The 25,137-nt window shown below is 34.2% G+C and overlaps 2 protein-coding genes and 1 long non-coding RNA gene across 4 annotated transcripts; 1 reads left to right on the forward strand and 2 right to left on the reverse strand.

The window, feature by feature from the left end:
• Positions 1–8,433: 8,433 nt before the first annotated feature.
• On the reverse strand, positions 8,434–10,556 carry LOC120074453 (uncharacterized). Its single transcript, XR_005480996.2, has 2 exons — positions 10,038–10,556; positions 8,434–8,689 (listed from the first exon to the last, which is right to left on the reverse strand). It is a non-coding gene; the product is annotated as an uncharacterized LOC120074453 (long non-coding RNA).
• A 3,522-nt stretch (positions 10,557–14,078) lies between these two features.
• LOC120074195 (seipin-2-like) lies at positions 14,079–16,832 on the forward strand. The gene is made up of 2 exons (XM_039027245.2): positions 14,079–15,317; positions 16,170–16,832. Exons 1-2 carry the CDS (start codon positions 14,217–14,219, stop codon positions 16,614–16,616), a joined length of 1,548 nt encoding a protein of 515 aa, XP_038883173.1. The 5' UTR covers positions 14,079–14,216; the 3' UTR covers positions 16,617–16,832.
• Positions 16,833–18,963: 2,131 nt separating this feature from the next.
• Positions 18,964–21,161, reverse strand: NIP1;2 (NOD26-like intrinsic protein 1;2). 2 transcript variants are annotated; one of them, XM_090312103.1, is made up of 6 exons: positions 21,033–21,148; positions 20,658–20,955; positions 20,269–20,493; positions 19,756–19,953; positions 19,602–19,663; positions 18,964–19,418 (listed from the first exon to the last, which is right to left on the reverse strand). In XM_090312103.1, exons 2-6 carry the CDS (start codon positions 20,781–20,783, stop codon positions 19,199–19,201), a joined length of 831 nt encoding a protein of 276 aa, XP_090168229.1. In that variant the 5' UTR covers positions 20,784–20,955; positions 21,033–21,148; the 3' UTR covers positions 18,964–19,198. The 2 variants fall into 2 exon arrangements, with proteins under 2 accessions (XP_090168229.1, XP_038882739.1); XM_039026811.2 differs by having other exon boundaries at positions 20,658–21,161.
• Positions 21,162–25,137: the final 3,976 nt, after the last annotated feature.

Below are 25,137 nucleotides of genomic sequence, written 5' to 3' on the forward strand. Positions count from 1 at the left end.
AAAGAACCAACACCACCGCAACCACGCACTGATTTTGACAAGTTGAAAACTTTCATTAGTGATCAATTCAGACCACTTGCTGTGTCCATTGAAACACTTCAACAGCAAAATAGGGTTCTAAGGGATTACATGCAGCAGCATAAATGACTAGAATTTGTTTTTCAATTGGAAGTGATGCATAAGAAAACAAGAAGAATGCAGGATCAGTTCATCTATACAACGTAATATATTAACCAGGTCATGGTTGGAATGTTTGCCTTGCCACCACTACTTGCCCACCTAAGGAACCCTCTGCGCTTCATGGATGAAGACCCTGCAGAAGAACGTAGGGATGACACGCCAGCACAATAAATTTGGGGGTGTTGGTTACTTTATTTTATTTATTGATCTTTTGTATTTGTTTGTTATGTTTGTTTCATTCCATTACTGAGTTATCTAATGAAATGAACGAAATTTCTATCATTTTTCATCCTCGCGTTTGTCCTTAGCATACCTTTTTTGTTCTTTAGCTATTTTTCTTGTCTTGTGCGTTGTTTTATCTCAATGATATTAGTAATATGAAACTTCTAAGTACAGAGTAGGCGTTAAGAAAATCAACAAAGTCTAAACTTTTCTAAAAAGTCTACATGTTTTTTTTCTAACGCATGCAAACTCTAAATCAAAACTCCTTTCGAAATTCTCAAAGCCTTTTCGAAATTTTGTTTCTCTTTTAGCAATGAGGATTTAGCTGATCTCCAAAAATTTGGGGCGAGGGAAATCCGAGTTAAGATGCATTCATTGAGTACATAAAAAAGAGAGGAAACAAAATATAAAGATGTCAAACGCAAACTTCTCTGTCAATACTTTATAAAAGAAAACTTCAAATTGGCATGAGTTAAAAAATTAGAACAAGCAGCCGTAGTTGGATGTCGCATGACACCTGTGGTGGCAAGCCAAAACGAAGTTAAGTCTCCTAAACCAATGCGTCCCAAATCTCCGATATCTATTTTAAAGAAGCTGTATCTTGAAACGCATACATGCTAGATATGAGTTTTGTTGTGAAAGGCTCTCACCTGTAGTTGGATGCTCGTATGACACTCGTGGGGGCAAGCCAAAACGAAGATGGGATACCTGGAACAATGCATGGGTAACCTAGAATTCACACTTTTTCTTTTACCGACATTTTAAAAAAAGAAAAGAAAAGTAGCTAATGCATTGCTAGTTTAGAAGAAACGAGAATGTTTTGAGAAACGAAAGGAGTTGTTGACAAAAGGCTTGCTGCACCTGAAATAAAACATTATTCCTTTTAGAAAAGAATCAACCTGCGTACATTTTCCAAACTCCATTCTCAAACTTATAAGTGAATATGATGAGAGGTGAACCCTGCACACTTAAGATAATAGAGATAACAAAGAATTATTTGTGGAATGCTCAAGGACAAGCATTGTTCAAATTTGAGGGTGTTATCACTTGTAAAAATATAAGTTATTGTGACTCAAAAGTTGGAACAATTAGGATCTTTAATGATAAAATCTCTTCATTTTAAAAGAAAACGCATGGAATTACTCGAACATTATCAAACTCATGTAAAAGACTGCTTATTGCTAAAATACTGCAGCATTAACACATGATATTGCAGGATTTCAACAAATATTCTAAGTGATGCAGGTAATGACAAACGCATGGGCATGCGTCAGAGGGATTCAACGCAAGGAAGATTCATTGATTCAGGTCGTTTGTGTCAAATCACCACTTGCAAGCATGGGCATCTGCAGCTGGCGGCATTTGAAAAGCATCTGAGTGTCAGGCGGCTGACCAGTGTATGAAATTTAATGCTGCCCATCTTTAAGTTGGAGAAGACCGACGCCTATAAATAGAAGAAATCCCACCAGATAAAGGGATCTTTCCTTTTTAGCTCATTGTATAATTCTGAAATTCTGAGACCTTAGAGCTGTGCTGTGGTGTCGAAAAGAACAAGAAGGAAAAGAACCACCACCACCGCCGATCAAGGAGCGAAGAAAGCTGAGCTCGAGAGAGAACTTTCTTCTAATTCTTCCACAAGTGGTTGTACACGAATTAGAATTGAGCCAAAGAGGACAAGAGATTGTACTCTGCGGCTTGACTCCTTACATTTCATCTTACTTATCATTTTCGTCATCTCATTTGATTAAGTATTGGTTTTGTAAAGACAATCAGTTTCTTTATAAATTCACATATTTGATCTATCTTACTTCGCCATTGTTTATTTTTGTTTTATGTTGGATGCATCTATAATTTCATGCAAAATTCCATTTCGAAACGCTTGTGCCAACTAAATCAATTAGTAAAAGCAGCTTTAGCTTAAATTATTTGAGAGAATAAACAAGCCAGCTTTAAGTTAAAAAGCTAGTACATCTAAAGATAGACGCATTGGTATTTTATTGCATCCTGTGACTGACGCATACAGCCAAGAGATAGGTATTGTATGACATTCACATTGAGAAGTGCCGAATAGAAGTCTAACGCATAAACGGAGATAAGCAAGTCATCTCATCCACATCATATTCTTGTTCGTGTACATCTAACTTAGATTGACGCATATCACTTGCATCAAACTCCATTTTCACACGACCCCTTATTCTCTGCTTGACCCTTTTGTATCTTCTTGCACGCACACAATAACTTAGTGTAAATAACTCATTTCTACATTCACTTAGAACATTTCTACAACAGTTACAATGCAAGGTCTGCGTTAGCTTTAATCTGAATCCCTGAGTTCGACCCTGGATTTACCAAGAACCTGAGTTGGATTTATACTTGGATCTGACTCAGGAAAACTTGAACGCCTATAAAGGAATGTCATGCGTCCTGTTGAACATCACTAACGCATCAACGCATCATTCACATCTACACTTATTTTTCCAATTACTTTATACAATACACTCCTAAGCTCGTATCACTAATTTAATGAACAGGCTTGTTGATCTTCTTGGATGATCGGCCTTTAAGTTTGTTGAGTTGGTGTTGATATTGATTTGATGCGATGTGGTTCGATCTCTAGTACTTGATCCTCTGATTCCCTCTCGATTGAATGCGTACGCTTGATGTATAGAAGCGGGGTGTGTGGATGTTCTTGAGCTTCGAGTCTTGGAAGAATACTTATATCTTCAAAAGACTTCAGTCTTCAAGTGTGTTCAGAATGCTTGTATCTTTTTCAGCCTTTAGAATGCTTGTATCTTCAAAGGACTTCGGTTTTCAAGCATGGTTAGAATGCATGTATCTTCAAAGGACTTCGTTCTTCAGAATGCCTGCATCTCCAAAGGACTTCAGTCTTCAAGCGTGGTCAGCTTCAGGAGTCAAAGAGTCTTCTGATTGTAGGGAATTCTCTCTAAGCTCTCTGGAGTGTAGAATTGCTGACCCCTCCAGATGAGGAGAGCTTCTCTATTTATAGAGTTAACAGGCGAGCTTGGGCTTGATTGATCCATATATCTGGCCTTTGGGCCCAATTAATCGGATTTAGGTTTGATTTGACATTTGGGTCAATTCAGCCTATTTTTTAGCTTAGTTGGACTTTGACCCAAATAATATCAAATTGGGCCAAATTAATCTTATCTGATTTAACGGTCATGATAAAACTACGTGGCACCATCGAAGTTTGTCTTCAACTTCAATTCAAGACATATGTCAACTCCTAATTGAGCCCAAATTTAATGATTTAGAATTTCTTCATTAATTTAGCAAATGACGTGGCAACTTGTGATTGGTCCAAAATTTCTCATTCAACAGTTTCTATATATATAACTCTATATATAGAGTTAAACAAAAGGGATTTGTACCTTGTCCATATAATATTAATGCCTTTGACAATTAATTTATTTCAGAAATCAGGCCAATATGATACAAATTTTCATTAATGTTAGTGTGTATTTACCATTGAGGTCTCACCCATGTTTATTATAAAACAAACAGGCATAGTATATATATATATATATACCTAGGATTTTTATTCTCTCTCTCATGCATAATCCTAGAGCTTCGCGCCCATTGATCTTCATTTTTTTTAAAAAAAAAAAATTGAAATCTCATTCTTTCTCCTTCCCTCCTCATTTTCTTCCTCTTCCCTCTCCTTTTTTCCTTCCCAACAAGGTGAGTTGCAAGCAGCTGGCGATGGGAGACGAACGACATAGGGCGAATCAACAGTGTAGGGCGAGCAAATCAGATGCGAGATAAGAAGATCTGACCGACGATGCAGGTTCTTGATGAGATGAAGATGAAGATGAAGATGGGGAGGATTCTTGAATACATAAACCAAGAAATAAATGTGCATATATATATATGTATGTATGTATGTATGTATGTATGTATTGTGATATATATAATCATACATGTTATATAAACAATTATACTTTTTGTGTTTAGATTTCTTGTTTTGTAATATATATGCTCGTATATATGTTATGTGTTGAACATTAAGTTCATCCATGATTTATACATCGGGGTAGATATTTTTGTTTATTTTCGACTACTTTGAATCAATGATATATATTGTGATATAAATAAAATTTATGATATATATACTGTGATTTATATTGTACTATCATATGGATACAGTTATATTGAAACTTTTGAAATGTACAACAATCTATTTGAGTATATTTATATTTTATCTATTGGTTAGAATATTTGCAAACATCTAATACGATGTTCTAAGCTAAATTTAAAAATAACCAGGAATCCGCTAGAAAAACCAACAAGTTGTCATGAGACCAATTGTATTTGAGTATATATCAAATATATTTACCAATATATTTGTTATAATACTTAAAAAAAAACTATGGAATATAATACACAATATAAAAAATCAATATGAAAATAAAATCATATTAAATGTCATTTTTTCTCTCCAAATGAAAATGAAAAAAGTTTATATTAAATGCATTTTTTCTCTCCAATTGAAAATGAGAAAAAATCATATTAAATACATTTTTTCCCTCCATAATAAATACATTTTTTCATTATTAAGGAAACTTCAAAAATAGAAAAAAAATATAAATAAATGGAAAAAGACTCGAACGGTCCAAGATTAACACTGAAAAAGTTATTTGCAAAAATTCAAATTTAAAGATATCTATGAAATAAAAACCCAAACATAATTTTTTATGTAAAAATCCCTAAAAAAAACTCACGGAAGAGTTGATGTTGGGCCCAGTAGGCTTTAACCTTTTGGGCCTATTTACCCGCTTCTTATGGTGATGGTCCACAAAACAATGGCCCAGATGAATCTTTGCGGCTGCATCTTGTGCAACACAGATTTCTTTGGTAGAAAAAAAAGTTTCATAAATTTTTAGCCCAAATTCATCCTACGAATTAGCAAAATATAAAATTCATTTATTTATGATTTGACTTTTTTTTTTCTTTTTTAATTTATTTTTTTAAAGATTTGGAACCCTCTAAATAAGTAAATGTCAATTATAACTTGTTAAAATGAGCATAATTCATCCATCTATCAATAAATGTGGTATGTAGTTTTTTTTTTTTTTTTTCAAATATAGAAAAATGAATTAACTTATTTAATGTAGTAAAACATCACAGTTTATTAGTAATAGACATGATAGGCGCTATTAGCATCTATAATTGTCTATCACCGATAAATAGTGACAATTTGATATATTTAAAAATATTTTCAACAGTTTTGTCATTTAAAACAATTACACTATGCTTGAAATTGTCAATTCCTATATTTTTAAGTAGAAGTAATAATAATGATAATAATAATAATAATAATAATTATTATTATTATTAATGATGATAATAATAATAATTATTATTATTATTATTATTATAATTATAATGATAATAGTAATTATTATTGTTGTTGTTGTAATTATTATTATTAGTTATGCTTGAAATTTTAGTAGGGGAAATTTCAATTTTCATCCAATTTCTTGAAATTTCTCAAAGTTTTGAAATTTTGATATTTCAATCGAAATTTTGATTTTTTTTTTTTTTCAATTGGAACTAGTTATGTTAGTTCAATATAAGTTTTTTTTTTTCCTCTTTTACCATACAAAATTTTTATTTTCAAAAAACCACGTATCAAATATTTTCCATTGAATTTTCAAATCATTTTACTTCAGACTTGAATTGATGTGAATTCTTAAGTATTTCCATAAACCCCGAACCTTTCCCTACATAGGTATATTCATTAGTATGTTAAGTATGTTAAGCATGAATTAATGTTATGTTTGTAGGGAAGGGCATGAAGATGATTAATGAAGAAAGGAAAAAAAGTTTTAAGTGTTGAAAAATATGGCTCTCGGGTGGTAATTCAAAGGAGCAATGGATGAGGAGAATTGGCTAAATGTGGAAGCCAAGAATGTCCATGCGTTGAGGCATTGGCGTATAGAGCTTGGGTGTGCGGTAGCCAAGATTTGTAGAGGTTATTTGGAGCGGTGATGGGCGCGAGATCATGCCATGAAGATGAGTGTGACTATGAGGTTGCCATGCGCTAAGCATAGGCAATGCGCTGGACAAGCCATGTGAGGTCAGTTGGGTAATGATGTGCAAAGGAAAGTGCGATAGGCGATGGGCATATTGAGGCATTGGCTAAGCATGAGTTGCGAGCAAAGAAGGCCTTATGCTAGACGTTGGGTGCAAGGCAAGGGAGTTATGCGTTGAGGTTGAGCCTTGCTTTAGTTAAGTCAACGCGTTGTTCAAGTAAAGCCCATGACATAGGAAATTGGCACTAGACCAAGTGAAGGGCTAGTTGCGTTGAAGCCATGAATGAGCCAAGGGACATGCGTTGATCGTGCCAAGCAAGGGTGAAGCCATGCATTGATCAAAAGGTGGTTAGTAGTTCAGTCACTAGTTATAATGGACCAGCTGTCGAGCTTAAGGGAGTTAATCCCACTTAGTGGTTGTTTTGATAGCCTGGGATGCTTGAAAACATGCATGGGTTGGTATAAAAGGGGAACTTCAGTTCAAAAGCTCAGTTTAAGCTATTTACTCATGTTATTAAGGTGATTCTAAAACCATCTAAAAGTTTAGTGAGTCTAGCTGATGTCCTAAGGCTACTGGAAGAAATCTCCATAGGAACCGAGCTGAAACTGAAGATTTTGCAAGAAGGTTAGACTCTCGGGTGAATTTGAACCAGAGGTGGAAATTGAAAGATTTTGGCCAAACCATGAGGAATTCTGAGCTCAAATTTTAAGGTAAGCTAGTTAAGAAAATTTTAAATAATTTCGTAGAAGGAAATTTTATGAGTTAAGGCCTAGATAATAAGTTAATCAAGCTTAAATTTAAATCTAAAAAATTTGAACAAGCAGGTAGTTGCTCGGGTTGAACAAGCAGGCTACTCACTAGTCTGACATGTGTGCAAGGACAAGGTTGAGCGTCAGCATGTGTCGAGCTATGTGTTGGGTTGTGTGGGCGTGTGCTAAAGGCTTGGATGCATAGGAGGCAGTGTGTGCATTGATGTGCGGCTAAAGGGGCACCTAGGACATATGATTAGCGCATGAGTGTGTGTGATGGTGATGTGTGCTGGCCGCATAGCAAAAGCTTAAACTTCAAGGAAATTTCTAAGTGTTAAACGCATAGCAAGGTATGCATTATTATGAAAGCATCTTATGGTAATCTAAATGTGAGCTCGTTTATGGAAGTTAACCTCGTAAGGAGGCCAGTGCTAGTAACTAAGCATGTTGCTGTTCATAGGGTTAACACCAATAGAAAAGGCTTATCAACCCTAGGAGGAACGCCCAAAGGCTGTGAGTGACAAAGTTGATGTTTTTTTTTTTTTTTTTAAATGTTTATGTAGCACATGCTTTACTTAAAAGTTTAGACTTGTGCTAATCTATATGAATGTTTAAAATGATTTCTAAGCAAACCATGTTTTATGACGTTATTAACGCATGTTAGTTATGAACATGATTTAAGTGTTTCAATACTTATATTTTAAGGAGCATGCGTTAGAAGCAATGCTTATTAGAAAATATGTTAAAACATATGATTTATAATGCTATGCTTTCAAAGTATGATTTGCTTCAAAGTATAAGTTTTATGATGAATGTTAGAACTTTATGCTGAAGGACAATGTGGAGGTATCTGGCCAGTAGTACCTAAGGTAAGACAATACTTAGTTATAACCACGTGCATGTAGGTAGAATTGACATTGAGGGATTGAGCAAAAGAGTTCTCTTTCAACTAAGGATTACTAATGTTGATGGATTGAGCAAAATGGTTATCTCTCAATTTAAGATTATGATTAAACTATGTTTTAAACTATATTATGATAAGAGTTTAATTATAAGTTTGCTTGGCAGTTTTCAGTTTTAAAACATGTTGCTCATGATTTATTAGTCACTCACTGAGTGTAACGACCCGACTCCCTAGGACTCGAACTAAGCCGTTACTATACACATGCATGCATAGAATTTAAAATGATACATTTTTATACGAAATAAATGCCAAATAAATAAAGTTAAATAAAATATTTTCATTAAAACTAAATAAAAGTCAAATAGCAGGGTATCCATAAATCATAATTAAAAATTTAATGAGTCTAGAAAACTGTAAAAGTTTGGAAATGAATACTAATCAGTAAGTTTCAAACATGAACACTGAAAGTGGAAAAACATGAAAGAAATCTAAATATCATGAACGGAAGCATAAAACTGGTCCCAGTGGCTCAATGACGGATTTTGCATATCATTCACCAACGCATCCCTACTTTTACCTGAAACATAAACATGAGAAATGATAAGTGTAAAATACTCAGTAAGTAACCCCACTACTGGGGTCAGGCTAGACATCTATATTTCTGGTGGAACATATAAACTGCTCTAGTCCTCCTGGGACATATACATACATGAAAAACTTGTTTCTATTCTACTGTAGTTAAGCATACCCACTACCTCTAATAAGTCCGGTAGGACCCACAACCTCCAGTGAATCCCGAAGGAAACACAATCTCTGGTAAATCCCGAAGGAAACATAATCTCTTACGTACGCATGGTTATGCATACACCTCTTTCGTATACACATAACCCACTTAATGTGTACCTCTTTCGTACACATGGTTATGTATACACCTCTTTCGTATACACATAACCCACTGAATGTGTACCTCTTTCGTATACCTGGTTAAGTATACACCTAACTCACTAAGTGTGTACCTTTTTCGTACACCTAGTTATATATACACCTCTTTCGTATACACATAACCCATTGAGCGTGCACCTTTTACGTACACCACCAGTACCCTCTAGGTATGTATCACTTTCATACACAACAGTCCTAGTACATCTCTTTCATGTACTAACGCCCTTGGACATGCATCACTTTCATGCAGTCTCATAGTCTGGAAAGAAAAAGATATTGCATCTAACTTCATATTACATATAACATTCACAAAATCATGAGTCCTCTAAAATCTCCTCATCAAGGTCATGTTAATTAACCTCAACATACGTAATTAATCTAGTGTTAATGAATCATCACTTTCATGCACTAAACTATGTAAACAATCAAGTATTCGAGATTTCATAATATATAGTATTGTCTACACATTCTCATAATAAATCGCATAACTATATGAATCAGCAAATGTCGAATCCTCATCTAACTTTAAGACATTTCAGCAGGAGTGCCACTTAACTTATATTTAAGGGTTTTGCTCAATCATCCTTTTAATATAACTCATAAAATTCTAAATCATGCTCATACATTAAAATGCTTCAAACATATTACACATGCTCATATATCTTTTCTAAACAATCCATTAAATCTTAGAACAGTCAAAATTATCCTTGTAACTAGTCTTAAAATCCTAAAAAATAAATCATAAATTTATCACCCGACACAAAGACAATTCCAATAGTAAGATTACTTAGTCGAAATCACACAATTAAATAAAGAAACCAAACATCAATAGCAACTTGAAGCATTCCCCTAATCACATAAACACAACTTTCAAATTCAAAGCAAAAACATCGATTTTTAAATTTTTAGGCTTAATTCCAAAACACCCAATTTACATCAACCTTTGAGTTTTCCAAATAAATTTCAAACATCCATTTACTCACCCTAATAAACCACACAGGTATTCCAAAATCCTCAAGAAACTGCAACAACACTACTTAAATCTTCCCTCGACCAATCAATCTGTCCAAATCCGACTACCAAGACAACAACGGCTGTGAAAACGGACTGGGCTTGCACAGAACCGGCGACGCGACGCAACTCCAGCCGAGCGGACTAACTACGGCTGACCTGGGACCTGCGGCAGTGGCTCGTCAAACAGAAGTGGCTGGCCTTCGAACCCTTGCTCGACGCGAAGAACGGTGGCGTGCAGGCGAGGGGGCGCGAGGGACGACGAACGCTCGCGACTAGAATGACGCGCGAAGACTGGCTCCAGAGCAGGCGGCAAAGCAAACGAGCGGTCGTCGGCTCTGGTCAACGGTGGTGGACGTGCGGTGCGGCTGGGAGAGACGACCGATGCGAGGGCGAGTGAGCAATCGACTGGACGGTCACGAGGTGCAGACGGCGGCGAAAAAAGGGTTTCAGCGATTGGGGGGGGGGGGGGGGGGGGTCTGCGGTCGTGTGAGGGAGAAGAGAGGGAATTTGGTGTGTTTTTTTTAAATAAAATAAAATAAAATAATAATAATAATAATAAAACTAAATGGGAAATAAAATAAACTATATTTTATTTTTTTCCTTATTCCACTTTATATTATTAAATTCCTTTCCTTCCCAAAACATAAATATATATAAATAAACATATATTTCTAAACCCTCCCTTTTTTTTCAATTTAAAATAATTTCTCGACATTAACTTAAAGTTAAATTAATGCGACATAAATCCAAATCTTTCCTTTAAACAAATCTAAATTTTCGAAATTAACAAAATTGTCCTCAAATTTTACGAAATTATAGAATTTGAATTATGAAAAACTTGGGGCACTATAATGAGTTAGTAGCTTACTCGTTTAAATGTTTTCTTCTCCCAGGTAGTGGTCATCTCCCCAGAGGATAACTGCTCTACTGCCCTGCCACTTAAGGATATAGTTGAAGATAAAAGAACTTTTACACAAGAGCACCTATGAGCGGAAGCAGATCTTTCCGATTTCATTGTGACAGAATTTCCACACATACATTCTAATATACAAATATGCATCGAAAACACTAATTATTGGCATGCTATAAAAGATAAATACAAAAGACCGAGAAAACGTACTAGTTGAAGATTTTCTTCACAATAACTTGGTCTCACCGTGAGCGAACTCCTCACACTCTTTCTCATCCAGCAAGCAATCGCCCAGCAACACCACGGTCGTCTACACAATCAGCAGTGCACGAACAATAAGCAACCGGGGAAGACACCACCACTCGAAGCCCTTAGTATTCTCGGAGTGAGAATCCAAAGGGTGGACTTTGATGGAATTGGTAGAGGGGAGGAGGAAAAGAAATCATGTACAACGAACAAGCAAGTGGGAGATAGAAAAGACTATTGTATAGTCGGGTGCTTGATCATTTAGAGCGGGGTATACAATCGTGTAGTAATTGCTAAGCGATCGTCTATCAAAAGCTAAACGATCGTTTAATTACGCTTGGTGCGCTAAGTGATCGTCTAGTAAAGGTAAACAATCGTTTAAGAAATCGTGGGCGATCGTTTAAAAATGTAGGTGTGCAATCGTTTAGTAGATGGGCGTTATCGTGTAGGCTCTCAACAACTAAGTGATACAAGACTTTCACACCGTGAACGAATTAACGTGTCTTTTCCAAAATGAAACTATTTTAATTTTATTCTTCAGTTACTAGAACTGAATTCAACTTCCCACTATCACACAAATTTGGAGAAAACTTCGACCAATTATCTCATAACCGCCCAATTAATAAAATAATGAATATAATCATATTATATTCTTAACCTATAGTTTGGTATCATATATCAACTGTAGTGTTTTCTCCTCTACTTGATATAAATCATATTTATATCTAATTTCCTCCAAAATAATATATCACATACATTTAATCAATCATATCATATATAATTAACCAGTTCAATTATATCATATATAATGTATCGAACTTCTTTTTGTCAATTTGAATATTTTAAACTGACCCAAAAATTGATTCTCAACTTGTATCCAAGCTACCAAGGGGACCTTATGAACCTATGACTCGAAGCTCCAACAGTACATGAATAGCTGACTAAACTCTTTAGCCACGAGATCCACCATCCGTTAACTGCCAGGCATTCCACTAAAGATCGACATTGAACTCTTCTTACCATAGATATATTTCTGTATCCATTGGATATAACCAATAATGAGTACAATAACTCTTCACAGATGCTTGTAAGTACAGTTGGGCCAATTTACCGTTTTGCCCCTTTAGTTACATCTCACTCCTTAAGTACCACTGATCTCTCTAATGAACAATATAACGTAGTCCAGCTATGTGTGAATTCTTCTCGGGCCATGAGAAGGTGTGTGGCGCCACATCGTTCAAGCCCTGAAATCAACCCTTAAGGGAACTATCTATCTACTTGTCCCTGCTTTGAGGAAGGAGTGAATTCCATCTTGTGTAGTTGAGTTCCCAACTCCCAAATCAGACGAATCCCCAAAGTGGTAGGTTTGAGTCGGCGGCCTAGCCACTCGCACTCATGCAAATCAAAGGACCATCCTCAATGGCAGGAGTTCCTAACTCATTCAAGATTGAAGTCATGTTACCTATGGTCATCCTAGTGAAATAAAGTCTCTGTCATGAACGGTGTTATATAACGAGACGTTAACACTTCGTGGTCAGGTCTTATACAAATTCTTTGTATAGAACACCCCTGCTCACATGTCCCCTATATGAATGATCAGGATCAGACCATCTGTGGCAAGTCACAACACTTGTAACTATTCCACAAAGCGGGCCGCATTCGTAGCGTTACTAGGATAAGGTTTCCCTCCTATATCCATATACTACAGACCATTTTGGTTATCACTTAAGACATGATTCACTTGTATGTCACCACATACATGCTTAAGTTACATAAAGACAACTAGAGATTTTAGGTTTATTGGTTTGTGGTACAGCAAATAAAACATTCAGATGAGAAAAATCAAGAATTTGAAGTAAATATTATATATTATACATCACAAGCATTCGTACAAACTGTTTACAAACTATAGAACACGAGACTTTAGGGCATCAACTCCAACAAAAGATAAGTCTAGGTATTTGATAAGTCTAGGTGTTTACCTTGTAATTAATTGTACACATGTATTGCATATTAGAGACTAGTTTTGAGGGTGAAATCCACTGAACCTTACTTCTGTAAATATGTTATGAGGTTGCTTTATTTGTGTTATATTCCGCTAGCTCTGGAATGTTGTTATGTTTTCCCAAGTTAATTAGTCAGTAAGTGTCGCAAAAGGGTTAGTAACTGCTGCCATCACATTCTCTTATAGGTTAAGAGGGTAATCTGGGAAGGGGTGGGACAATTTCTCTCATTTTCTCTCAAGCACTATCTATTTTTAGAGTTTTTTTTCTTCATTCTTTTTTCATTATGTTGTGTTATATTTAATGTTATGCTTTTTACATCCTTCTTATGTTTAATGCTATGGTTTTTTTCTATCCCTATTATGTTAAGTTAGTTTAGTGCTATGATTTTTCATTTTTGTGTCTAATTCATTTTATAAAATCAATTTACCATTATTTTATATGCACATATTTCATATTCTTTAATTTTGTAATTAATTTTCAATATATGATATTATTTTGTAATTATTTTTAATTTCTTTTTTAAATTTATACTCTCGCATCGACATCTACATAAATATTTTACAATATGCATCTAAATGTTGTCTTATTTTATAAAAATGAGGATTAAAAATGATAAATTATAGTCTAATTCAGCCACAATCAAAGTTTCGGTAACTAATTATAACAATTTTCATAAAACTTCTAGAAATTTCCATCCATATCAACATTTTCATAAAATTGAGATTTCGATATTTCATTTGTCATCACCATTGATGTTTCAAACCTTGATGACATTGATGATAATAAATATTATCATTGTGATTAGCATTAGCATTATTATTTAACCCATTGAATGATGTGAGTAAATTGAACAAATCTCAAATTACATGTATGAAATTGGTATTTTAATAAATTATAAACTATAGATCAGGAAGGATGAGTTTGAAGATGGTAAGAAAGGCCATGTCTTGGTTTTAGATTGCGCAGTTCGATACACCATCTCGGAGATGGAATCCCACGACACCAAAGATAATGAAGACGATGATGACTTCCTCGACACGCTCCACGATTTCCCGTCGGAGAATTGCTCCGTCATCGATCAACCTCAACTTTCCACTTCCCCTTCCTCTGATTCTTCACCGCTGCCTGAAATCTCCTCTGAAAATGCCCCCTTCCCTGTCAATTCATTACGCCGTCGCTCCTCTGTTCGCCGCAGAATTGCAGCCGAGATTCCCTCTTCAGATTCCTCTATCAGTTCTCTAACGACTACAATCGACGATTCGGTGAAGACGAACCCCGAAAGGAAAAACCCAGAAATTCACTGGGATTTTAACGACGATGGAAAGAAACTCGAGGGATCCGAATCTTTATCCGTTCAAGTTAACTCGTCGGCAGGTTCGAGTAGCGTAAATGAAGAGAATACTGAGGTGTCGACGGTGACTACCGCGGAGATTAACTCGGACGTCCAATTGGGCATTTCGGAGGTGGAATCCAGCGATTCCTCTTCAAGCATACTTGTGTTGATTGCAGGATTGCTCATCAAGGCAATTGGGGTTCAACTTAGCTTCTTCGTCTACAGTATCTGCTTTCCCTTGTGGTTCTTATATCTTTCTTACACGTTTGTTTTCCATCCTTTTCAAACAATTAAGCTCGGGAGAGCGTATGTGAGAGGAAAGTTGTTTGGGGTTTGGGACCTTGTTACTGCAGTGGTTGGTCGTTTGGTATCTGAACGGTTTAAGGAGCGCAAGTCTCTTTGGAAGGTTGGACTCCGTTGTGTGTGGGGTTTGTTATGGTCGGCTTATGTTTGTATCATTTTGTGTGGTCTTTTGATTTCGGCCCTTATATTTAGTGCGTTTTTTATGAGGTTCTTAGTTCAGGAGCCTATGAAGATGAAGGAAGTATTAAATTTTGACTACACCAAACACAGCCCTGAGGCTTTGATGCCAATCTTGCCTGACTCGAATGATCTTTATGGACATAATTGTAAAGATAATGTCGTAACTGGGAAGACCCAGTATCGGGTTATTCCTCCTCATCATCAATTGCAGGTCATTGTCTCACTAACATTGCCAGAGTCTGAATATAACCGAAATCTTGGGGTCTTTCAGGTATGTCTTTTGTTAAAGGAGTATGCATTTTTAGTTATGACAAGTATAACTTAACTTTCTGATTGTTGGTATGTTCAGGCATTGATCTTCATGGAAGTTGAATGATATTATTTTCTCAGAACCAGGAACGGAACTTAAATATAAGCATAACATTACTCGGACGAATAAGATTGGAAATGAGAACCCAATTCCCTTTTTATCTGCAATGTAACACTCGAGTGTCGTGGACGAGGAGTTTTCAGTTTTCAGTTGAAGAAACTATTAAGAAAGCATGCTTCTGAGATGAGAATCAATCATTTTGTCTAAGCCTCAACGATTAATTTGGATGGATAGAGGATGGTATAGGAATAGTAGCCTAATATTTAACGAAATAGGAGCTTCCAAGAACTTTGTTTATACATCTATATTGTTAATCGTGTCTATTGGTTCTTTTCTGCTTCATTGTTTCATGAATTAATTTATGAATGGAAGTGAAGAAGAGAAGGCCTCATTAAAAATAAGTTCAAAGCAGAGGACTCCCTGCAATAAAATAAAGCTAATATGGTAGTGGTCCAGTTGCCTGAGCATAAGAAACAACAGAACAATAAAGAAAAACTAATTAAAAAAGTTACTAACTATTAACGAATGATTAGACTGGGTTGGTGAGGGCTTACAGAATCTTGCTTAGGATCTAATAGCTGCACATGTACGTCTATATATTGTTAAATTTTGTTAGTGTTTGATTTTAATTTGTCTGAAAATTCTATTTTTAGTCATCTTTACCATCAATGGATGTAGATACTCTCGCTTAAGTATGTTTGGGTAATGTGTATCATGTGAATCCTTGTGAGATATTTGATGGTTATGTTGCAGGTAAGAGTAGATTTTCTTTCTGTCAGTGGTAACATTCTTGCAAGCTCAAGCCATCCATGCATGTTACAGTTTAAAAGTGAGCCCATCCGCCTTTTACTGACCATCCTGAAGCTAGCACCTCTTGTTACTGGCTATATATCTGAGTCTCAGACTCTGAATATTAAGCTTAAAGGTTTCACCGAAGGAAACATACCAACAGCCTGTCTGCGTGTTACAATTGAACAGCGAGCAGAGTTCGATCCTGGGGCTGGTATACCTGAAATATACAATGCATCTGTAATTCTTGAATCCGAACTTCCCCTTTTTAAAAGGATTATATGGTACTGGAGGAAGACTATCTATGTGTGGATTAGTATGACATCATTTATGATGCAGTTGCTTTTTATACTCGTCTGTTGCAGACCAATAATCCTTCCTAGAATGAGGAGAAGGAATGGATATGGCTAATGCAAGCTCCACGAGCAACGTCATCTTGGCACAAGATTAGATCGAAACAAGGTCTCTTCAGACGTCTGATCGAAATGTTCAATCAATAAGAATTTTGTTGCTGGTGTATAAAACCAACACCACCAACATTGTTGGTTGCTCTAAGACCATATGATAAATATTTAGTATGACCAAATTCTTTAATTAATTAATTAATTATTTTTGCGTTGGCTTGTCTGTTCTTGGTTTGAAGCACGCGGGGATGGTGAGAAAAGAGCAGATCATATTTATGTCTGTACAGTTTTAGAAACTATTTCAACTCAGCATGAAAAATCTGAAGAGCAAAGTCTTGTGGTAACCTGAATTAGAATGAATTTCTCTTGACTGGTCTTTTCATTGTGCGTGCGATTTTATCAGGGCTTCACTGATGTGATCGTAAAAACACTCCCCCTCGTAAGAATCATGGAGGGATGAAAATCTAGGCACTATTGCCAAAGAAGGAAGTCCAAGGAGAGATCATGACACCCACCTGCTTGCAATGTCTTATTAAGTGCTTAAAGAAATATATCTTTTAAGTGCATAAAAAGTATTTTTTGAACACTTGAAAAGTCATTTTAAAACAAATCTTTCATTTAGAAGTTACAAAAAGTCGAAAATTTTTTAGTTTGGAATATTTTATTTGTCTTCATCAGATAATAAGTTCAAGGGGTGTCTTAACGAGTTTTGAAGAATGAGAATGAGACACTTTTAGTGATCTCTCGTAGAGGTAGCGATAGACCTGAAGTTGCTCCTAAAATAGGTTGTATTATGTATATGCATAACCCTTTGAACTGTTTATAAACTATAGCAGGCCCCAAACTTCTGGCTGGATCCATGGATGCTCTTGTTATTGGCCTAAAAAATAGGCTACCTGATTACGTAGGTGGAATATAGAGCTTGTTCATCTTAACTGGTTTGCAGGATGAGAGGATTAGTTAAGAGATATAAAAGTCATGTATAATGTTGGTTTGAATATTCGTTGTTCAACTTCTTATCTTTAAGACCATCACCTATTAGTACTGCCAAATAGTTTTCTTTTAGTTAAGTTCTACTTCTGAAATTGTTAGAAGATATTAAAATGTAATGCCCTAGGATCATCACATTGAGAGGCACAGTAGCACTGGAAGCAAGCTCACCAATATTTAAGGTAAAGGTAGGTAAACTAGTTAATGCTCACAGATAATCTGGACTCCTAGTTGTTTCGACCGAGATCAAAATAGAAAGTTTGATCCAACCAAATTCTAATGGGAGTGTGAACTTAGAATTAGAGTACATTGTGAGGAAGCTCGACTCGATCTTCCTTCTTAGAACTTGAAAGTCTAATCCCTCAAACCCACTTTTGTTGTTAAAAAAAATAGTCACCAAGTTAACTACCCTAATATCAATTTTCTGTTAAACACATGAATAGTAGTTATTGAACTATTTTTCAAAAGATAGAGACTAAATTATTTGATATTTAAATTTAGGGACTAAATAAAAAACTAATTTAGAGACTAAAAGTGTATTTAAAAAATAAAAACCACCTCAATTCAAACAATTTGGAGAGCTATAATTGCATCATTTCGATTTTGGTTTTACATTTTTGAAAATTATGTTTATTTTTTCACAATTTCTTAATAATGTTCTTCATCTTTTTTTAGAGTAACATTTGAATTTTTAGTCAATTTTTAAAATACATAAGCAAGTTTTTACAATATTAGACCTCGTTTGAAAATTATTTCGTATTTGGTTTTTTAAATTCAAGCTTGAAAACTCCACTTCTATCTATTTGTTTCTTTATTTTGTTATCTATTTTGTAGGAGTGACCTTAAAATCCAAGCCAAATTTTGAAGACTAAAAGAAATTAATTGTTATTTTTAGAATTTTACTAAGAATTCAAATATTTACTTAAGAATGATGAAAACCATGATAAACAAAATTAAGAAATAGTGAAAAAACTAACTCAAGTTTCAATACCCACAAACTAAAAACCATTTTTTTTTAAAAAAATTAAGCTTATCAACATCACTTCCAATTATAGATATCTCTGTTTCGTTACCTACTTACTACAAATGTTTTCAAAATATAAGGTAAGTTTTGAAAACTATATATAAAAACATTTTACGTTATCAGAATTTGGCAAGCAATTCAAAACTTTCCATAACAAGAGCAAAATGGAACGCCAGGTGATTACGAAAAGGAAGTTGAATGTTTGACTTGGATCCATTTACTTGTCTTCCTCGATTCCTGATTTGATTAGTTATTTATCTTTTATGTAAACAGAAGTAAAGTTATGCATTGACGAACAGGATTCATGTGAACTGGCAGGCAGTCATCAAGAAGTTTGGACTTATCCTTAATTCCTTATCCATATTGTGCCTTATTCTTAGTTTTACTCGTGATTCCTGACATCAATCTACTTCATCTCCATATTTTTGGATAAACTAAAACCAAAACTACAGCGATTTGAGTCATCTGCTTAAACTTTAAGCAATACAAGAAAGAAAAGAAAAATGCCCTTAATTTGCTATAACCCCACTTCGAAAAATTTCAACTTTATGAAAGTGAGAAAAAACAAAAGCTCTTCAAGATGAACCACTGCGACTTTGTCCTTTGAGGAAAGAAGCACTTTTAGTGATCTCTCTTAGAGGCTTGTCTGTGAACCTGATGGTATTGTAAACCAAAGCACCTGAAATTGCCCCAAAAATTGGAGCTACAATGTATATCCATAACCCTTTGAACTGCCTTGATACTATGGCAGGTCCCAAGCTTCTGGCTGGATTCATGGATGCTCCTGTAATTGGCCTGAAGAAACAGGATATTTTATTAATTTTCATCTTAGATTCATGCTCTTGCAAGCTAAAAAGATTGGTTTGAGTTTTGAATTTTCTTTGTTCAAGTTCAACAACTTTTATTATAAACAATATCTCTTGATAATATCGCCAAAATTTTGTTTTCTAGTTTGAAAATGATATTAAAATTTAATACCCTGCAAACATCACGTTGAGAAGAACAGTAGCACCAACAGCAAGTCCAGCAAGTTCACCAATCTAAATAAGGATCAATAAACATAAATTGATTAATAGAATAAACCAAATTCAAGTGCAATTTAGAGTTGAAGCATAAAAGTTGTTGAACTAACAGCTCTATTATCAGTGGCAACACCAGACACTACAAACATTAGGTAAAATGTGATGATGAATTCAATCACAAAGGTTTGCAAATATGAATCACTTGGAAGAGTCCCTGAAAAATGGTCTTGGTGTCCATTAAATATTAGCCTAAGTGTTCCAGCTGCCAATGTTGATCCAAGAACTTGAGCTATCACATAAGCTGGCACCTGCAATAAAATTTGAATTGTTTTGGAATCAGAGTCAAATCAGTACAACCCCATTTGTCTTATGTGATTAGAATCGTTAATTAATGAAAAAAATCAGGTTTGGAGAAAAAAGGGGGGGCTCTGTAACAAGCACAAGAGTCTAACAACCTAACCAAACTTGGAATTCTCACCAAAAATGGAAAAAGCTTTGGCCTTTCTTGTTTTAGAGGTTAATTGAATCTTGGGGTTCAAGAATTTTATCAAACCAAAGAAGATCGGACCATCTTGAAGCAAGAAAAAAAATGGATATTAGCATGAGTAGTTGGTTTGGCTTACCTGTTTCCATGGAAATCTCTTGGTAGTGGCAAAGGCTATGGTAACAGCAGGGTTGAAATGAGCACCAGAGATATGACCAACAGAATAAACCATCACCATTACAACCAAACCCCAAACAATTGAAATCCCTGGGAAAGTGATGACTTTGTCTTTGCTCAAATTCACAACCACTGATGCCCCACCAGCAAATATCAAGAAATATGTCCCCACAATCTCTGCAATCAACTATTTCCACACCCAAAAAAAAAAAAAAAAAAAAAAAAATCAATTAGTCATTCAATCACATAATCAAACCCTGTAAATGGGTTCTTTTGGCATAATCTGTAATGGATCATTGTAACACTTGATTTCAAGAATTTTTTTTTTCAGAGATAGAAACAGGGGAAGACCTTTTGAATGAAAGGTACAGAGAGCCAATCAGCTGCTACTTCTCTGCTGGTCACAGCTGTGGATTCATCTTTGATGTTCAAAGAAACAGTGTGGTGACCGTTGATTGATCCTGAAATCTCAGCCATGAATATGATTTGAGTGAAGGAAGAAGCAAGCAGAGAAGGAAAAAGGGGAAGAAAAGAGCTTAGCTAAGACAGTGTCGGATTTTGTTGAAATTGGTTAGAGTTATTGGTGTTTGTCTCAAAGAATTGTGCCAAAACCCAGATGAATAGATGCAATTTATAGAGACCCGGAAGGCTGAAATAGGAAGAGAAAGAGAAGAAAAGTGAGGATTGACCAATTTACATTTGTTTTGTAATGGTTATAAGGATTACTTTATTATAAAATAGTAAGCACTTTGACGTTGTAGATATCGTTGAAAATGGTGATGTAATAAGAAGAAGATGGGAAGGAAGAGAGAGAGAGAGAGCGATTTGAAATCTATCATTGAAGGCCGATTCAACTACCCACCGGACATACAGAGAAGGATATGAATGCATCTTTTTTGTTGGGAAAAAGTTCTTACCAGTTTTCTTTTTATCCCATTTTAGTTTCAAACAACTCAATATTTTCTAATTTTGAGGATTTATTTTATTATCATGTAGGTTTGGTAAGACACAAATAACTCAGTAGCTTGAAGTTACCCAAAAAGATATATAAACAATTGAGTTTTTGAGTTGGATTTATTCAGCCAAAAGAAGAAGAAAAGGAAAATGGTGGTATCTGAATCTTGAGATAGTTTAGAATAATTGCTCTGATTTGAGTGAATTATATTAAAAGATGATATAATATTAAATTTAGGGTAACTGTAATCGGTAGCATTCTCAAGCATAATAACCAAGTGTGGGACAACATTTTAAAAAATTTGCAAATATGGCAAAGTCTATCTATCGTTAATAGACTCTTAACAGCGATATAGTCTATTATTGATAGACTTCTACTAGCAATATGTTTTAATTTTATCTTCTCTCCATAGTATAAATTTTTGTGTGATTTAATATGGTATTAAAGCAGATAGTCTAAAAATCTAAAATTTATAGTATTAAACTTTTATCAACATGTTGATTATTCCTTTGATATTTCTATATTTAGGCCACGTTTATCAATCCGTAATGAAAATTAGTGTAATCAAAATAAAATTTCATTGGTAGATTAATTGTAATAAGCTTGAATCGCAAACATAATTGATCGTATTTACTTAGAATTATGAATCTATCACATTTTACTGTTACCGTTATCGTTACCATTACTCCTTAACCCTAATGATCATGGTGAAGGTAAAGGTAACAATAAATGTGGCAGATTCATAATTTTTATACTGTTACAGTAACAATATCTGTAATAGTAACGATAACGACATCGGTAAAGATAGTGGGTCTCACGTAATTTTGTGACCCACTTTTCAGATTACCATTGATGAATTACGTTTCACTTGGGATAAACGTGGTCTTAATTCTATTATATCATATAAATTACATTACACACACAAAAAAAGTAACAAAATGCCATTAATATAAATATAGTATAAATAATATCATTTTAATTTAAATATTTATATTTTTTTGTTTAATTGCAATTGATGACGTTTTTAGTAATAATAACCAAGTCTAGGAGTAAGTTCAAGAATAATGTAGTTTTTGAAAATAATGACAAAATTAAGGTACTTGGGAAATTTTTTCTAAAAATAAAGTGGTTGAAGAAACAAATTTTAGAAATAAGGTTAAAGACCAATCTATTGGCAAAAAGAGGATAGTGGTGGTGTTGAATCAAAGATAAGAGATTAACTTGAAAGATGAGAGACTACCCTAATTTTGTCATTTCTTTCCTTTCAACTCTATTTCTATCAATAAATATTAAAATAACATTATTTTTTAAAGAAATTCACCAAGTCTATAACAATATTTTTAAAAAATTGTAAATATAGTAAAGTTTATCAATGATAGATTTCTATTGCTGATAGTCTCTTTCCTACGATATGATCTATCACTGATAAACTTCTACCAGCGATATGATCTATCACTGATAGACTATCTAAATTTGCCATATTTGTAATTTTTCTTACATTATACCATATCTGCTAATACTTTGGGCTTGGTTGCTATATTTGCAAATGACCCTATTTTTTTTTTTCCTAGAAATATCTATTAACATTGACATTTTATCAATATTTTTAGCAAAATTTCAATAAAATTGAAACATCTAACATTTTTATCGACAATGACATTTTAAAATCTGAGTGAATTCTAAGAACTGTTCATTTATTTTTTAAACATATTTTTGTTGTGAACTTGAGTAGTACAACGGGAACACAGATACCAATAAAATCTAGTATTAAAATAAATATAATATAATATTAAAATAAATAAATTAAACAAAAATATATAAATAAACAAAATAAAATAAATTAGCAAAATACAAAATAAGAAATTTCTCTAAATTCTCCACTTTCTCCAATTTTCATGGAATTTGCCCAATGTGTGTCTTCCAAAACCCACCAAATACCACTATTTATAGGCAATTAGTAGAAGGTGGATTACATGGACACTAATAATGTATAATGTTGAGACAAATAGACAACACTTTAGGAAATAGGGGTATGACACATGGTTAATGGGCATTAAGCATGGGCACCTAATGAGCATATATTATCATAATATTTATAATACTCCCTCTTAGATGTTCATTATATATATGAAATATGCCTCGTTAAAACCTTACTAGGAAACCCAATGGAAAAAAATCCCAATGAAAGGAAAACGGTACATATTTCATATAATTTATACTCCTAAAAAGTATATTTACTCCCCCATGGAAACATCACTTGAGATCTCTGAGTCGCCGCATTCTAATGTTATGCCCCAGTTTTTCAAAGATTGCGGTAGGTAATGCCCTCTGTAAATAAGTCTATTAGGTTATCTTTCGGACAAATTTGTTGTACAATGATATCATTATTTTCTTCAAGATCATGAGTGTAGAAAATCTTTGGTGAAATATGTTTTGTTCTATCTCTTTTAATATATCCTTCTTTGATTTGAGATATGCATGTTGTGTTGTTTTCGTATAATATTATTGGAAGATTTTTATTAGAAGATAAACCACATTTTCACGAATGTGCTGAGTTATTGATCTTAGCCATACACATTCTCGACTAGTCTTGTGAATTGCTAGAATTTTAGCATGATTTGAGGAAGTAGCCGTTATGGTCTATTTCACTGACCGCCACGATACAACAGTTTCTCCATATGTGAATAGATAACCTGTTTGAGATCTAGCTTTGAGTGGATCAGATAAATATCCAAAATCTGCATAACCAACTAGATCAAAATTTGATTTATTTGAATAAAACAAACCCATATCAATCATTCCTTGGAGATAATGCCAAATGCTCAATTTGCAAACCAAGATAAAATTTGTTATATCGAGATCTTTCATCTCAAATTCTTTCTTATGATATTCTATTGCCTTTGAAAACTCTTCAGGAGTTCCAATTGTATTTAAATCATCAACATATACAGTTATAATAGTAAATACTGACTGTAATTTCTTTATAAAAACACATGAGCACATTGGATTGTTTTGATATCCTTCTTTCAACAAATATCCACTCAGGTGACTGTACCACATTCCTGATTGTTTCAATCCATATAATGATCTCTATAACTTTATTGAATACAATCATCGAGAATTTAATTTATATGTTTTAGATACCTTAAAACTTTATGGGTTTCTCATATAAATATCATTATCAAGAGATCCATATAAATATGTTGTGATTACATCCATAAGATATATGTCCAGATTTTCATACACAGTCAGACTAATTAAATATTTTAGTGTAATTGCATCCACCACTGGAGAATATGTCTCCTTATAATCAATACCAGGTCTTTGTGAGAAACCTTGTGTAACTAGTCTTGCTTTATATCTTGTAACTACGTTATTTTCATTTATTTTTCTCACAAATATCTATTTGTACCCCATAGGTTTGACATCTTTTGGTGTTTGGACTATTGGTCTAAAAACCTAATGTTTAGAAAGTGAGTTTAATTCTGCCCGATTGCTTCTTTCCACTGAAGCCAATCTTATTCTATGTCGACATTCTTCAATAAATTTTGGTTAAGGATCCTCAATTTCAGATATAATATCAAGAGCAACACTATATGCAAAAATGTTGTCAATAACTACATTAGTTCGATTCTATCTTTTTTCTGTCATGACATAGTTGATTGAAATCTCATTATTATCTTTAAGTATTTCACCTTCCTCACTAGTCATGTCAAGGATTTCATCATGGATATTTATATCCTCAATCAAGTCTTTTTTACTATTAATTATTTTTCTTTTTTGAGGAATTTTATCTTTGGAACTCGCTGGTCTACCACACTTCTGACGTGTTCTAGACTCATTAGTGACAGCTTGCTGTGTTGGGATATCAATTTT

The sequence above is a fragment of the Benincasa hispida genome, chromosome 3, assembly GCF_027475165.1.
Source record: "Benincasa hispida cultivar pf3 chromosome 3, pf3_genome.v1.1, whole genome shotgun sequence".
NCBI lineage: Eukaryota > Viridiplantae > Streptophyta > Magnoliopsida > Cucurbitales > Cucurbitaceae > Benincasa > Benincasa hispida.